The 17,437-nt window shown below is 43.8% G+C and overlaps 1 protein-coding gene across 3 annotated transcripts in view; it reads left to right on the top strand.

The window, feature by feature from the left end:
• The window catches only part of LOC137371984 (bile salt export pump-like), an 82,162-nt gene that overhangs the window by 48,047 nt on the left and 16,678 nt on the right, over nt 1-17,437 (top strand). For all 3 annotated transcript variants that reach the window (XM_068035177.1, XM_068035178.1, XM_068035179.1), the window contains 7 exons: nt 85-205; nt 3,692-3,853; nt 3,945-4,049; nt 4,760-4,921; nt 12,354-12,557; nt 12,649-12,890; nt 12,984-13,140. In XM_068035177.1, the coding sequence (XP_067891278.1) occupies nt 85-205; nt 3,692-3,853; nt 3,945-4,049; nt 4,760-4,921; nt 12,354-12,557; nt 12,649-12,890; nt 12,984-13,140 (1,153 nt within the window). The remainder of the gene's footprint in view (nt 1-84; nt 206-3,691; nt 3,854-3,944; nt 4,050-4,759; nt 4,922-12,353; nt 12,558-12,648; nt 12,891-12,983; nt 13,141-17,437) is intronic.

Consider the following 17,437-nt stretch of genomic DNA (forward strand, 5'->3'; position numbering starts at 1 on the left):
CCAAATGACTAAACTGAACCTTTGGTTATTTTAAAATACATATTGGAAAATGTAACTATGTTAGAAACCTCTATGTATTTGCAGATCCTCAATTCGCCAACGTTCCAGATCTCAAGTATCAAATATACTTGCCGATCTGTCTATGCCTGGAGACATTGCTTCAGCTGTCCGTCGTCCCTCTGAGTATCTTGATGATGAAGACAAGGTTGGAAATTCTATTGATTTAATGTATAATCCATTGTCAAATACCTTCTTTAGATTTATTATTGTAAGCAGAAGAAAAGTCATTTATTTATGTATTAAGTTGACAAGAACAGGGGTAGAATTGTGTTGGCAATGAGTTGAGTTCACAGTGAATTCCTCAGAATCCAGCAAGGTGATCCATTCCTTTCTGTAATACTTTATTCTCAAAGAAAATAATACATTTTTATTGTCCAGTATAATCTTTTGAGGAAAGGTATTTGCCATTAGTTTTATCTTCAAACTTGCACAACTAGAGTACAATCTTTAAAACAAGTGTTAAATTTGTTGCTTTAAGTTCTGGTGTATTATATTTCATAACAGACTGAGTAGATCAGGAACTCTGTGGCATAACAATAAATAGCACAAAGCAGAATATTGATGTCATGGCACAATAAACTCTCCAGTCCCTCTGGAGAAATCACATTTATAATTAAACTCTAAAGTGTTCTGTCTAGGAAGTCTGCTTTCTCACTAAATTTAGGAATTTAACTGATACCTTATTTTGGGTACCATGGAAATCAGGTAGATCTGAATATTATCATCCTCTAGAGATGGACAGTGAGGCGTGGGAGCCCATAAAATTGCAACCAGGTTTCTTATATTTCTGGCACTTCAACTATTGGATTATACCATTGTAAAAGCACATTTTAAACTTGCAAATTGATGATAAAATTCCCATCTCTGATCCATGAAGCTCCTGGAAATATTAGTTTGAGTCTTGCTTGAATTCTTTGATGAAGTAACAAAGAGAGTGGGCTAGGGTATTGCAGTAGATGTAATATATCTAGATTTCCAAAAGGTCTTTGATAAGGTACCATATAATAGATTAATGAATAAGGTCAGAGCATGTAGAGTCAGGGGACAAGTAGCAGAAAGGATAACTCGCTGATGATAAGACAGAAAGCAGAGAGTAGTGGTATTGAACTTTGGTTGGACCATTCTTGGAATACTGTGTACAGTTCTGTGGGCCACATTATAAAAAGAATATAGGGATACTGGAGAGGGTGGAAAAAAGATTACAAGGATGATACCAGAATGGGCGGCACAGTGGCGCAGTGGTTAGCACCGCAGCCTCACAGCTCCAGCGACCCGGGTTCAATTCTGGGTATTGCCTGTGTGGAGTTTGCAAGTTCTCCCTGTGTCTGCGTGGGTTTTCTCCGGGTGCTCCGGTTTCCTCCCACAAGCCAAAAGACTTGCAGGTTGGTAGGTAAATTGGCCAATATAAATTGCCCCTAGTGTAGGTAGGTGGTAGGGAAATATAGGGACAGGTGGGTATGTGGTAGGAATATAGTAGGGATTAGTGTAGGATTAGTATAAATGGGTGGTTGATGGTTGGCACAGACTCGGTGGGCCGAAGGGCCTGTTTCAGTGCTGTATCTCTAAACTGTGAGGTTATACCTATCAGGGAAGGTAGAAAAGCCTGGGTCACTTTTCACTTGAAAAAGAGAAGGCTGATGAGTGAAGTTATGAACAGCTTTGATACAGTAATCACAGAAAGAGTGTTTCCACTTGTGGGGAAAAGGAAAACTGGAGGTCATCAATATTAAACAGTCACCAAGAAAACAAATAGGGAATTCAGAAGAAACTTCTTTACCCAGCGAGTGATGAGAATGTGGAACTTACTAGCATAAGGAGTAGTTGAAGCGAATAGTATAGATGCATTTAAAGGGGAAGCAAGACAAGCCTATGAGGGAGAAGGGAATACGGGGTTCTGCTGATATAGAGTTATATGAGGAAGGATGGAAGAAGGCTCAAGTGGAGCATAAACACCAGCATGGACTGGTTAGACCGACTGGCCTGTTTCATGCTGTATATTCTATGTAAGAACTGGTCGACTAATTCTATTAGGAAAGTTAACCAAAAAAAGAGGGAAAGAGGTGAGAGTCACACATACGCAAAAATGGAAAGAGGCAGAAACATACTGAGGAGGGTCCTGGTATATAGAAAGGAAGGAAATACAAAATACAGAAAAGTGTTGAGAGTGCAGAGACAGAAGAAAAGGAGGCAAGAGATGCAGAAGGGAAGATGAGAAAACAAAATATAGAAGACAAGAAGAAATAAAGGGCAGGATTTTATTCTGCTCTTGAGATGGGGAGGGAGGGGGGGGCACAAACAAAATGGCAGGGGACGCCATTCCCAATGATGCCCGGGCTCCCTATCGTTTTGTCCAAGGCAGGGAAGGCCAAGGATGGCTGCTTAAGGGCATCTCCTGCCTCAACTTCAATTTTAATGAAGGCAGAGAAGCCCACCACCGCAGGGAGAGGGAGACTCTGCCACCTAAACCTGGCGGCCTCCTAGTAGGGTTGGGGTGTCCCTCCTTTAGGGGCAATCCAGAGCCCCCCAGTGGCGATGGCCACTCCCCCCCGGAAGACCTCCCTGCTGTCACCAACCATCCCCCCCACCCCATCGCTAGGGCCTGTCTCACTTGCCATGGTGACCCCAACCTGACTTACCTGTCCTGGAGTCTTCTCCTTTCTTCCACACAGTGGCACCAGCTCCGATTGGCCGGCAACTCTGAAGGCGGGGACTCATCCCTTAAAGGGATGTCATCCCCGATTGCTGGCAGTTAATTGGCTGTCTGTTGTGGAAAAGCAACAGGGGTCTGACGGAGGCTAAGGCAGGTTCGCCTCCCACTTTCCGGCCTGCCGCCGGGATGCCCGCCACCAGAATAAAATGCTGCTAAAAGTCAAAAGGGAAGGACAAGAGAACGCAGTTTAGGCATGAGGAATTGGCTCCCTAAATTGGACTTCCCTTCTGCCTGGACAACGAGTGCAGCAAAGTCCAGTTTCACCTCCTCCCCCGCATCAGTGCCTTGACTTTGTAAAGGAAACTATTGGCAGATAGGCAGAGAATAATGGGCAAGGCACTGACTGGAGAGGAGAGATGGGTGGAACTCTTCATGTGTCTATTGTAGATCAATGCTATATTCAGTAATGAGATAGAGGAACACTTCCAAGTAATGTTATCAAATTTACAAATGACTCAATTTGTGGAACTATCATTGAGGTTCCCTGGTTCCAAGCTTAGCTGGAAAATGATACAGTCTGCAAAGGTTGGTACTGGTCATTTGCAAGTTGTTTTAATATCCCACTTTTTGTATTTTTTTGTTGTTGCTCTGGTTTTCCCCTAAACATTAGTTTGACTGCAATGCAAATCGTAATGTAAAAGAAAAAGCCATCAAGTTTTATTAGTTGGTTTCAACTGTCCTTCACTCAAAATTGAAGGACACCCAAGAATCAGTGACATCTCAACATTCAGATGAGTTTTGATTGGATACACAATCACATTCAACTAATTTACATTTTTTATTGCCTGTACTCACTTTACTCTATCACATCATAAAATTTGATTGTTTTTTTTTTGTAATAGCTGCCATCTAGTAAATTGTCTATAAATTCAATCTGGACTAATTTAATTACAGCCTAAAAGAGATTTATTTTACAATAAGGTTGTGAAGGAGGAGGAGGAGAATATTGAGGCTGCACCAGTGACTAGAATTCTGAAATACAATGTTGCTGAATGGCCGTATATGTTGTTTGGTTCACTTGGTGCTGCTGTTAATGGTGGAGTCAATCCAATGTATGCACTGTTGTTCAGTCAAATTCTTGGGGTAAGAAGCTTCTATGTCCTATTTTACTATTAGTTCAATTTGGAATACACAATCAGACTAAAAGTAATAATTGTTTCTTTCATTTTCCCAGACATTTGCTATGCAAAATGAGGAAGAGAAAAGGAATCAGATCAATTCAATCTGCTTATTTTTTGCTGTTGTTGGAATTGTATCATTCCTGACACAGTTCCTACAGGTATAAACATGTTTCTCTTCAGCAAAATATTCCTTTTTGATTCTAGATTCTTCTTGGTAATTTTTTGTCCTCATCAACCTTATATGCTTTGTGGCCTCACTGTCTGCAATAACGTCCTCAAGTCAGGTGAAGCGCAGCCGAGGTGCAAGGACAAGTTCTGTCTACTTCAGCCCAGCAATATATCTTACTCCAAACTCAAAAATACATCCACATGCACCGTCCATCTGACTGTTCTGAGCGAAGTAACCAATTACTATTGAATTTTGGACAATTTTATATTTTCAATTCATTCCCAAAGGAATATATATTCGTATGACTAGGGAAGCAGTTATAGTCCGATGTCATGGTTAACAATCCATTCAACAGCTTCAGCTGATGCAGTTTGAATGGTTGTGATGCCACCAGGAATGGATCTCTCAGGGCAAGAGTTCAATATGTGGGCAATGGTCTGACACAGTCACAATCTGGCCTGGTCCTCGTGTTCCACTGTCCCCAAAGTAATGTAACCTAATCTGTACAAATTAACATTAGTTGGGGCTTTTACATTTTGGAAAGGTGATTTACATCCCATTCAAACCCAGGCCCCAGATATGAAGGGACAGCCTTCCACTGCACCATCCAATCTTCCATTATTTCTAATTCTATTCAACACTGCAATTTTATTCTGTATCTTGTTGTCAAAAATAGGCTTCATCTTTTCATCCTACTAGGGTTATTTTTTTGCCAAATCTGGTGAATTGCTGACACGAAGACTGCGAAAATTAGGTTTCCAAGCAATGTTAGGACAAGAAATTAGCTGGTTTGATGATCGCAAGAACAGTCCTGGGACATTAACAACAAGGCTTGCGACAGACGCATCACAGGTTCAAGGGGTAAGCTATGATAATTAATATCAATAATATTAAAAAATATAGATTGTTTCATATTGAGCCTTGGTGAAGCCCAAAACATGAAGTCATGATTTTGTTGAATATTAAATTGGACAATGAAGTACAACTATCCTGAAATAAAAACTGCTACTCTTTGAAACCACCAAGGCTGATTGTATGCACTTGTAGCTGTTCAATCATTAGCGTACAATTAAAAGCAGATAGGGCCCAAAAGCTGCCACAGTCTGGGATTTCGTATAAGATCGCTGGAAATTAAATTGTGCAATTACAGATACTCAGCACAAGGCTGTGTGTTTACACTGCATTAATTTTAGCGATGATATATGCCGTAGAATCTATTAACTGTTTTTTAGCGTCTCAACATTATAGCTTTTTTAACTTTTGGAGTTTAGACTTTATAGCTTTTGGAAAGCCATTTAGAATGTGATAAATATTAAGGGAGCTAAATTCGATCACCCCTGAAAACGAGTGAGGGGATTGCGATCCCTGTTGACAGCAATGCAGACAGCACACCAAATGGTGCTACCTGCTGTTTTAAATGATTTCAGTGTCCAGCCAGCGCTAAGTAAGCTGATGATCGGCTGAAAGCCTGAGCAGTGGACTGATATGTGAGTGGCTGGCACCAGTAAAAGCTAGTCTACACTGCTTAAAGCTTGTCTGCACCTCTTAAAAGGGTGGTGCATATTGGCTGAAGCAGATGCTGACAGTCTTGCAGGAACTGAATTAGACCTGTGAAACATTGAATAATGGCACAAAAAGGCAGAGAACAGGCTCCAAGGTTTTTGGATGTTGCATTGGAGGCCTTGGTGGAGGCGATTTCCTGTATCCGCAAGAGATCCTCCAAACACACGTTCAGAAGGCAGTGGGAACGGATAGTGGTGGAGGTCAATGCCAGGAGTCAAGCTCCAAGACCTTGGATGCAAAGCGACAAGAAGTTCAATGATCTCACACAAGTGGATGCATCTTCAAATGCAATATCCTACCAATTGCACCACTAACCTCAGACACTAGTCAATTCACCATGCCCCGTTACTCACATACCTACAATCTCCATCAATCAGGCCTCATCCTAGACATTGATATGCTTCACCTCACATACTGCTGCAAACCTCACACCCATAGCTTACAGCTTGCACATCCTTCCAGCTACTCAACCATGAAAGCCACATCACCCAAACAGGTTGCACAACACACACTGGAACAATTACCTCTCTCTTGCAGGGTGAGGTAGCACAAAACTGCAGGCAACAGGACCTGACTGGCAGAGGACAGGTGCACTTGCATGTCCTGACCCCTATTATTGGGACATCCATGGCTGAGACCATGGTCAGTGGAGGGGCTGGTACCATCGAAGATGACAGTACCTTTATACTTAATCCTCCTTCTCACATTCCACCTTTCCCCATCCTGCATTCTTCTGATTTACAAACTGTAGATGGTGTAAGCTTGCACCGCAACCTTATCCTTGTGCCTTTATTCCTTTTAGATACCCAAGAAATGCAACCTGGTCAAGCAATGAAGGAACACCAGGAAGAGAGTGATGATGTAGACACATTGTCACTTGATTTCACACTCACAGCCACCAGCTCAGATACTGTCACTGTACATATCTTAGAGAATAGTTAGAGGTGGGATCTGTACGTGGTGAGACACCAGGCACGAGTGGGCTGCAGCCTGCATATGAGGCAAGGATAAGGGAGGTGCCAACGCAGCTGAGGGTGAGGTCACACATGGGTTCTGCTGCAGAGGACTCAGATGAGCACTTCAATGGGGCAATCGTCAGCAGAAGGTTGATGGATATGCACAACAAAACGTTTGGTACATTGGGAAGCCTGCCAGAAAGCCTACAGTCAATGCCAAGGAGCATGGAGGAGTCCAGCACCAAATGAGCTTTATGTAGAGCTTTGAGCATGAAAGTGGTGGCCAACTCTATTCGCACGCTTGTGGACCCAATCGTGATGCATCATTTGGTGGCCAATGTTCCAGCTTCCATTGCAGCACAAGCAGCTTCCCCTAGAAATCTGGGTGCTGCAGTGGAAGCTCAGACTGCTGCCATGCAAGCTTAGACAGCTGCCAGTATGGCTGTGGATTACAATGTGCAAAGGATCTTGCAGCGTATTACAGCAATCCAGCATTTTCCCAATGACAGGAATTAGGCTAACTGGCCTATAGTTTCCAGCTTTCTGTCTCCCTCCTTTCTTGAACAGAGGTCGTACATTTGCAGTTTTCCAATCCACTGGGACCTTTCCAGAATCTGGGGAAGTTTGGAAGATTACAACCAATGCATCCACTATCACCGTAGTCACTTCCTTTAAGGCTTTTGGATGCAGACCATCAGGTCCAGGGGACTTGTCAGTCTTTAGTCCCATTAGTACTCCCATTACTTTTTCTTTAGTGATAGAGATTGTTTTAAGTTCCTCCCTCCCTTTGCCTCCTGATTTTCTGCTATTCCTGAGATGTTTTTTGTGTCTTCTAATGTGAAGGCAGATATAAAATACTTGTTCAAAGCCTCTGTCATTTCCTCCTTTCCCATTATAAAGTCCCCAGTCTTACCTCAAAGGGACCAATGCTCACTTTAGCTACTCTTTTCCTTTACATATATTTGTGGAAGCTTTTACTATCTGTTTTTATATTTCTTGCGAGTTTTTTCTCATACTCCAGTTTTTCCCTCTTTATTATTTTTGTTCATCCTTTGCTGGTTTCTAAAGTTTTCCCAATCTTCTGGCCTACCACTAATCTTTGCAGCCTTGTATGCCTTTTCTTTCAATTTGATACCACCATTAACTTCCTTCATTAGCCATGGATGGTGCATCCTTCTGGTAGTCTTTCTTCCTCAATGGAATATATCTTTGTGGAAATTTATGAAATATCTTGTTAAATGTCTGCCATTGCTTCTCTACCTGTCTTACCTTTTAACCTATTTTCCCAGTCCACTTTAGCTAACTTTGTCTTCATACCCTTGTAATTGCCTTTATTTAAGTTTAAGACACTAGTTATGGATCTACATTTCTCACCCTCAAACTGAATGTGAAATTTTATCATGATATGAAGACTGTTGCCTAGAGGATCCTTTACTATGAGGTTTTTAATTACTCCTGTCTTATTACACATTACCAGATCCAAAATAGCCTGGTTCCTGGTAGGTTCTAAAATATACTGTTCTAAGAAACTGTCCCGAATACACTCTATGAACTCATCCTCTGGGCTACCATTACCAATTTGATTTGTCTAATCGATGTGAAGATTAAAATCACCCACGATTATTGCCATATCTTTCTTGCAACCCTGTCCTACTTTGTAGCTACTGTTAGGGGACTATAAACTAATTCCACTAGTGACTTCTTTCCTTTGTTATTTCTCTTATCTCCACCCAAATTGATTCTACATCTTGATCTTCTGAACCAAGGTTGCTTCTCACTATTGGACTGATCTCATCCTTTATTAACAGAGCTACCCCATCTCCTTTACCTTTCCCTCTGTCCTTCTGAAATGTCAAAAACCCTTGAATATTCATGTGCCAGCCTTGGTCACTTTACAATCACGTCTCTGTAATGGCTATCATATCATACTCATTTATGTCTATTTGTGCTATCAATTCGTCCATCTTGTTATGAATGCTGCACACATTCAGATAAAGAGCCTTTAATTCTATTATCTTGCCATTTTTCCCTACTCTGGCCTTATTTGCAGGTGCACTCTTGTATTCTTTCCCTTCCTGTCACATTCTGGTTCTCATAACCCGTATCATTACCTTGGAATTTTGCTTTGTTCTTTCTCTTTAACTTTCCAAATCTCCCCTCACGTGAACCCTCCCCACCACTCTTTAGTTTAAAGCCCTCCCCACCAGCCTAATTATATGATTCACCAGGACATTGCTGCCAGCGCGGTTCAGGTGAAGGCTGTCGCTTCGGTACAGTTCCCTCTTTCCTCAGTACAGGTGCCAAGGCCCCATGATATGAATCCCACTTCTCCCACACCAATCTTTGAGCTATGCATTCAACTCTCTGACCTTATTGACCCCATGTTAATTTGCTTGTGGCTCAGGTTCTGCTTTATAATTTAGCCCCTAGCTGCTCATATTCCCTAAGCAGAACCTCTTTCTTAGTACTACCTATGTTGTTGGTACCCAAATGGAACATAACAACTGGATCCTTCCCCTCCCACTCCAAGTTCCTCTCCAATCCTGAGGAGATGTCCTTAACCCCTGGCACCGGAGAGGCAACACAGTCTTTGGGACTCACGCTCTCAGCTGCAGGGAACTATCTCTATCCTCCTAAATATAGTCCCTCCTACTACAACCACATTCCTTTTAACTTGCCCCAATTGAATGGCCCCCTGCACCATGGTGCCATGGTCAGTTTACTCATTCTCCCTGTAGTCCCTGCTCTCATCCGCACAAGCTGCAAGAACATCGAAGCTGTTGGACAATTGCAAGGGCTGATGCTCCTCCAGTGCTACCTTCTGGATCCCCATACCTACCTCTCTTGCAGTCACACCCTCCTGTGCCTGGCCACAGACCAAATAAGAAGTACCTAGCCTAAGGAGTGTGACTGCCTCCTGGAACAAAGTGTCCAGATAACTTTCCCCCTCCCTGATACATCGCACTGTCTGAAGCTCAGACTCCAGCTCATCAATTCTGAGCCAAAGTTCCTCAAGCTGCAGACACTTACTGCAGTTGTGGTTACTGTGGATCACAGGTGTCCACCAGCTCCCACATACTACAGCTGCAACACATCACCTGCCCTGCCATCTTTACTGTGTTTTATTTAACAAATTAGTTCTAGAAATAACACTCAACAATTACCGGTTGTTATATCAATTGGTTTAACTAGCAATAAATTTAATGCATAATTTATATCTTCCCAGTACCAGGTAAACTACTGTCCTGTTCAGAGAAAAAAAAAACTAAAAACTCACCAACCACTCACTTGCCTGCTCACCTAATTAATACATGCGGGCTTCAGCTCTCACATCTCATTGCTGGTCTCTGGCTCCCTTTCTCAGACCATTCCTTTGTTGCAAAAGGTCAGAACAGCACCTCCCCCTCACCACACCAAGTTCCCACACTTACCAAATTCCCAAGCTCACACTGTCTCGAGCTGCGTTTAGTCACGAGCTGCTACCTTCATGCCTGCTTATGTCATGACTGCTGCTTGGATTCTGGCCATTGAACTGCATGAATCTCTGCCTATGGTCACACACCAGCTGCATGTTGAGGGAGAGAAATCCCTTTCAGTTCCCATATAGGGTGGAGTTGGCATGCGATGCCCGCAAAGCGAACCGTATTCAGTCAACAGCACCCTGCGTCATGGGGAAGGCTGAAATCCTAATTTCATCTGCTTCTCTCTGGAAAGAGAGGATGAAATGCAGTTAGCTTTCAATGAATAGAAAGCCTCAGTGACCTCCCTTATGCAACAGTGGATGACAAACTGAGGTGTTGCAAATAGCTCCAGCTCCAGCTTGGAAGGAGCCAGATGCATAAAAGTTCATCACAGTCACTGACAATGTCCGTCCTCGCCCTGCTCTGAGGTTGCAGCAGCTGACAAATTTCAGTAAGGATAGCCTAGGTGGATATGGTCTCCTGCTGAGAGTTCTTCTTCCATCTTCCTACTCCTCCATCTTCTAGCAGCTTGATCTGCTCCATGTGGCCTCTGTTCATTTTCCAAGTCATGCTGTATTCCAAGGGGAATGGCATATAGTGCACCATGTCTAAGAGCAACTGATTTGTGCAGAAGCCATAAAGTCAACAAAAAAACTCCTTTAGCACCTGCCACACCACTCCCTGTAGACTTTTGCAACTTTAAACAGCTATAGAAAGCACCAAACACTTGTAGGCCCGGACTTTATCCAGGCAATGGGGGTCTTGACCGCCAGCAAAGGTGTAGTGAAAGTCCCGTGTCACCTCCTCAGGGAAAGGACTGCCAGATCAAGTTCCAGTTAGGGACTTAAATGGCAGAGGTGGGCCTTCCCTGGGATCAAGGACCCCAGTGGCAGAGGTCCCGCCTTCTGAGAGTTGCCGGCCAATCAGAGGCCAGCAGCTCTTTAACTGAGCAACGCCACCATAGAGGCAGTGGCTGCTGCTGGTAATGGACCCAACCAGGTCCCGGGATGCAAGTCACATAAGTCACAGTGGGAGGGGTTTTGCGGTGTGCGGGTTGGGGGGATGGGTTGTAGGGGTTTGGCGGCAAGGTCAGGGGTTTGTCACTCAGTGGGTCCCTCCCTTCCTGATGCCAGTTTCCTTGATCAGGCACTAAGTAAATGCCTGCTACCCAACCCGAACCTGGCGGGTCCCGACAATGTGTCGGGTTCAGGTCGGGTCGGGTTGCACTTCCGGGTCCAGCATTCGGGCTTGGGTTGTGCAGGGTCGGACATGTTCTATCACAGGTAGGTGGCTCCAATGTTAATTTAATTTTTGGACGAGAAATGTGGTTTTGTTACAGTTATTTTAAGCTTGTGCAGATCAGCAACAAAGTGAAAAACGGAAGGTAAATTAACTGATGGTCAGGTTGGGTCGGGTCAGGCGTAAGAAAAAATGGAAGGGCTTGGGCCGGGTAGGGCTCAGGTCGGATGTGGTTCTGTCGGGCTCAGGTCAGTTTTTTTTTGCAGACCCGAGCAAGTCTTTAACACTAAGTGTCTTTTAACAAGGTAAGCAACTTGCGTGTGTTTGCTTGGCATGCTCCCCATGCAGACAGACCAGCCCCCCTCAGGCCTAATTCTGGCAATGGTGGGATGAGGCCCTTAATTGGGCATTAATTGCCTACTTAAGGGCCTCAATTGGTGGCAGGGCGGGAAGGTCGTTCACAGACCTTCCCGCCCCGGATTTCATTTGGGTGGAGGCAGGAAGGTGGCGGGGTCCCTCCCAGCCACCATCACACCTGATTATATGCTCTCCCTGCCTCAAAACCTGACATGGGGAAGAGCATAAAATTCCTCCTGTTCCTGATGATCCCTTTAATAGCAATGGTGGAGGGTCTTTCCTACTGCTAAACATGTGTGCAGCTATGCAAGATTAATAGAGGGCATTAACTGGAGCATTAAATGCCAAAAAGGCACTGCTGGCATCAAATCAGCATTACTCACTGATTGATATTATAATCTACCTGCCCTACATACTTCTGGCAGCCATTTACTGCGCCAGCGCTAATGTCCTTACCAATACAGTATTCGGTGCAACTCATCCAAAAAGTCCCCAAATGGCATAGTCAGCACTCAAAGAATGGACACTACTAATCCCAATTTTGTGCCAGTAATCTCTGTTTCCTTTGGAGAATTTAGTTCTACAGCAATGTTACAATAAGGATTATGAGTTTTTTTCAGCCTGAACAATAACAGTTATGTAAGTGAAACAGTGCTTATTGTTTGTTTAGTGGGTACAATTTCTAAAACTGCTTTACGAATGTTTCTCTTCCCTTAGGCTACTGGATCTCAGATTGGAATGATAGTGAATTCTCTCACCAACATAGGAGTGTCCTTGATCATCGCTTTCTACTTTAGCTGGAAACTAACTTTGGTTATACTCTGTTTTCTACCCTTTCTGGCACTGTCTGGTGCGCTGCAAGCTAAAATGTTAACAGGATTTGCAAATCAGGATAAGCAAGCCCTTGAAGTTGCTGGCCAGGTATATTTCAGATTATTATGTTACTTGCCTCATTAGATTTTGTCTTATTCCAGTAAACATATTCTCATTTCAATGTTCTCTTACTCTTTAGATTTCCAGTGAAGCCCTGAGTAACATCCGAACTATAGCTGGCTTAGCAAAGGAGAAAATGTTTGTGCAACTGTTTGAGACACAGCTAGAAGCCCCTTACAGAGCTGCAATTAAAAAAGCTAATGTTTATGGTTTATGCTTTGGTTTTTCCCAATCTGTAATCTTCTTGGCCAATGCTGCATCATATAGATTTGGTGGTTATTTGGTTGTTGCTGAGGGACTTCATTTCAGCATAGTATTCAGGTATGGTTATTCTGTTATATCATAAAAATATTGTGTCACATATAATACACAAAGTTTAATAGTTTTAGAATTAGTAATGTTACTTTATTTCAGAGTGATTTCTGCCATAGTAACAAGTGGTACAGCACTGGGAAGAGCCTCATCATATACCCCTGACTATGCAAAAGCTAAGATTGCCGCTGCACGCTTTTTTCAATTGATTGACCGCGTTCCCAAAATCAATGTCTACAACGGTGAAGGAGAAAAATGGGTATTGTATCAATTTTCCATCAATAAAGAGCTAGGTTTTAGTTTCAGAACAACGATGCATATACTGTTCAAAAGTTTCAGATACATCTTTTAAAGGTAATAGTTATAACAGTTTGATCAGTAACCAATAAGACAGCAACTGAAGCCAAACCCTTTATTAAACTGGTTTACCATTCCAAGCGGGGTAGTTCAGTTGGCTAGATGACTAGCATGTGTTCAATTCTTATTCCAATCTTAGGAAGGCAATGGGAAACCACCTTGTATGCCCTCTTGCCCAGCCATGCTCATCATTCCTGGGTGGAGAAAAAGAGTAGAGGACCTGCCCTTGACCAGACCACCACCATGGCACGGCACCATTCCAAGAGTGATTTATGAAAGCAGTTACCAATTCTATACAAAGTAACACAGACAGGAGTTGAGAATTGAGGCATTTTAAGTAGCCATCGACACCTAATGCTTTATTAAAGCCCATTTTACCAGCCCTTTGGGGACAGGCTGGGAGGCAGGAAGGCTGGCAAAATGGTGTGGCACATTATCGGGTGGGGTGCCCGTCATCTTCCCACCACCATGCCATTTTGGTGGCGGGAAAGGTGGAAGGCAGCCCACCCACTGGAGCCAAATTGAGCCATTTAAGTGGCCAGTTAAGGGCACCTTCCCTCCTCTACTGGCACATTACCAGCTGCTGGGCGGCCTGCCACTGCATAGGTGGACTGCCAGGTAAACCCTGATGGACTTCCAGCAGGCTCCCGAGGGAGCCCTCCTTTTTGGGCACTCTGTGGCCCATGGAAGGGTCCCCTAGCTGTAATGGCTGTCTCCGCAGCAATGGCGCCACCTGCCCTCCCCCCTGGCCAAAGCCTCCCTTACTGGTCCCGGTGCCCCCAGACACCACTTACCTGACTTCGAGGGTGCACAGCCATCAATGCACCCTCATCTTCTAGGTGCAGCTCCAGCAGTGCCACCACTAGCAGTGGTACTGCTGAGGCTGCTGAGCTGCTGGCCCTCTGATTGGGCCGGCAGTTCTTTGGGATGGGCCGCTGTCTTTAGTAGGGACAGCAGTCCCAGTGGCCGGCAAAATGCATTCCCACTGCCCACCGAAGCGGGCTCGCCTTCCCCGTTTTTGGCACTGTGGGGGGGGACACCCGCCCCTATGTAAAATCCAGCCCACTGAATCCAATGTTTTTGAAGATTATACATTATACAGAAGGTATGACAGATTAATAATAAAAGTTTTCAGTTATGTTGTATTGTATGATATAAAATGAAAGTAATAGTAAATGTTTCTTCTTACTGATCATTCATTTCTTTCACCTATTTTTGAAACTGTGCTGTTGAGAACCTTCGATAAAAGAATTGACTTTGGATGAAAGTTGGCTGATCTGTCTTAGCATTGAAATAGATCCCCTTCCAATAATGATTGAGAATTCAGTATAGTTAACAGATTGAATCAGTAGTAGGGTGGGTTTTGACTTCCACCCAAACAGGTGCAAACTCAGCAGAGCAGGTCTGCTATCTGCCCACAGCCAGTACCCAATGGCCCAAACTATATTTGCAGACAACATAAATATTGACCATGTGGTTGAAAGCAATTAGATAGCTGTAGACTGCAGGAAGATATCAATGGACTGGCCAGGTGGGCAGAAAAGTGGCAAATGGAATTTAACCCAGAGAAGTGAGGTGATGCATTTGAGGAGGTCAAACAAGGCAAAGCAATACACAATAAATGGGAGGATACTGACAGGTGCAGAGGAAGTGAGGGAGCTTTGAGTGAATGTCAACAGACCCCTGAAGGTAGCAGGACAGGCTGATAACATGGTTAAGAAAGCATATGGAATCCTTTCCCTTATTAGCTGAGGCACAGAATATAAGAGTAGGGATGTTATGCTGGAAATATATAAAACATTGGTTAGACCACAACTTGAGTACTGTGTGCAGTTCTGGTCACCTCATTACAGAAAGGATGTAATTGCACTAGAGAGGCTAGAGGGGAGATTTATGAGGATGTTGCCAGGACTGGAAAATTGCAGGTATGAGGAAAGATTGGATGGGCTGGGGTTGTCCTCTTTGGAAAAGAGGGGGCTAGGAGAAGATTTTATTGAGATGTACAAAAGAGTGAGGGGCCTGGATAGAGTGGAACGGAAGGGCCTATTTACCTTAGCAGAGAGGTCAGTGACTAGGGGGCATAGATTTAAAGTGATTGGTAGAAGGATTAGAGAGGAAATGAGGAAAACTATTTTCACCCAGAGGGTGGTAGGGCTCTGGAACTCACTGGCCTGAAAGGGTGGTAGACAGAAACCCTCAACTCAGTTAAAAGGTATTTGGATGTGCACCTGAAGTGCCGTAACCTGCAGGGCTACGGACCAAAGGCTGGAAAGTGGCTCTTTTTCTTTTGGCTGGCGCAGACACAATGGGCCAAGTGGCCTCTTTCTGTGCCATAAACTTTCTATGATTCTATGATATTCAAGTTCTGGCCTCATTTAGGAACGTAGGACCAGGGGTTGGCCATTTGACCCCTCAAGCCTGTTTCACCATTCAACGAGATCATGGCTGATGTGACCTAACTCCATATGGCTGCCTTTGCTCCACATCCCTTAACACCTTTCCTTAACAGAAATGTATCAATCTCAGAGTTAAAATTAATAATTGACCTAGCTTCAAGTGCCAATTCTGAAAGAGAGTTCTAAACTCCTAGCACCTTTTGCATGTACAAGTATTTCCTAACTTTACTCCTGAAAGGTCTGGCTCTAATTTTTAGGCTGTGTCCCCTAGAGGAAATAGTTTCTCTCTATCTACACCAGGGTTGTCCAATGTATGGCCCACATGCCAGGATCCAGCCCGCAGATATATTTCAGAGATGAGAAATTTTCCATTGTCTTCTTTCAGACTGGCTTTTAAAAAACTCGTGCTGTCAGTTTCACAGCTGACAGGTGCTGACATCAGGAACAGCAGTTTCTGAACTTTGGACAGATTTAGGTTTTCTGTCGGGTTCTGACTTTTTTTTAAAAGGCTGCTGGAAAACCCAGAATCTGCCCGAAGCTGAGAAACTGCTGTTCCCAATGTCAGCACCTGTCAGCTGTGAAGCTGACAGCGTGATGTTTTTTTAAAAACTAGCCAACCACAAAGCTGCTATGCTAAGAGCTCCTGCTCCCTGAAACTGTCAGAGAGAAAGAGAGGGGGGTGCAGAGACAGAGAGGGACAGAGAGAAAGGGGAACAGAGAGAGAAGAGGGGGAACAGAGAAGAGGGGGAACGAACAGGGGGGAACAGAGAGAGAGGGGGAACAGAGAGAGAGGGAGGCGAACAGAGAGGCGAGATAGGGAACAGAGAGGGGGCAGAACCGAGAGAGAGAGAGAGGGGGGTAACAGAGAGACAGAGAGAGAGACACACACACAGAAAGAGAGAGAAAGAGGGGACAGAGAAAGGGGTGACAGAGAGAGAGAGGGTGACAGAGAGAGGGAGAGGAGGGACAGAGGGAGAGAGATTGAGAGGGGACAGAGAGAGAGAGAGAGAGAGAGAGAGAGAGAGAGAGAGAGAGAGAGAGAGAGAGAGAGAGAGAGAGAGAGAGAGAGAGAGAGAGAGAGAGAGAGAGAGAGAGAGAGAGAGAGAGAGAGAGAAAGCGAGTGAGAGAGAGTAATCAAGATCATTCCTGGCAGATGGACATCTATCCCGAATACTCCGCATTGCTACAAGTAGTGTGTGGGCAAAGATTGACTACTTGTGCAAGCAAAAACAATGCCAGGTATCTCACTAAATCAGTGTCCAATATAGTGAAATAAGTCAATAAATTAATCTTCTCATTTAAAACTTTTCACAAAAATGCACATTTGTTGTTGTTTTCATTAGTAGTAAGATTCATTTTTAATGCCTTTATCTTTCTGAAATTGTCTCACCTATGTGAGACAAAAATTGTAATGTGACTCCCCATGCAAAAAGGTTGGACAACCCTGATCTGCACAATCAGTTGTCCTTTATAACTTGAAAACTTTAATTGTATCACCCCTAATGTTTTAAATTCCAGGGAGTACAACCTTAGTTTGTGTAATTTTGCTTCATAATTTAACCCTTGGAATCCAGGTGTCATTCCAGTAAATCTAAGCTGCGCTGCCTCCAAGGCCAATATATCCTTCCTAAGGTGTGTTGCTCCGAACTTCTCACAGTACTCCTAGTGTAGTCTAGCCTTGTATAGCTGAAGCATAACTTCTAACCTCTTGTAGTCTACACTCTAGACATAAAGGCTAGCATTCCATTAGCCTTTTTTGAATTCTTTTGTATGTATCCATGATTTTAATGATCTATGTACATG

The sequence above is a fragment of the Heterodontus francisci genome, chromosome 7 (assembly GCF_036365525.1).
Source record: "Heterodontus francisci isolate sHetFra1 chromosome 7, sHetFra1.hap1, whole genome shotgun sequence".
Lineage (NCBI taxonomy): Eukaryota > Metazoa > Chordata > Chondrichthyes > Heterodontiformes > Heterodontidae > Heterodontus > Heterodontus francisci.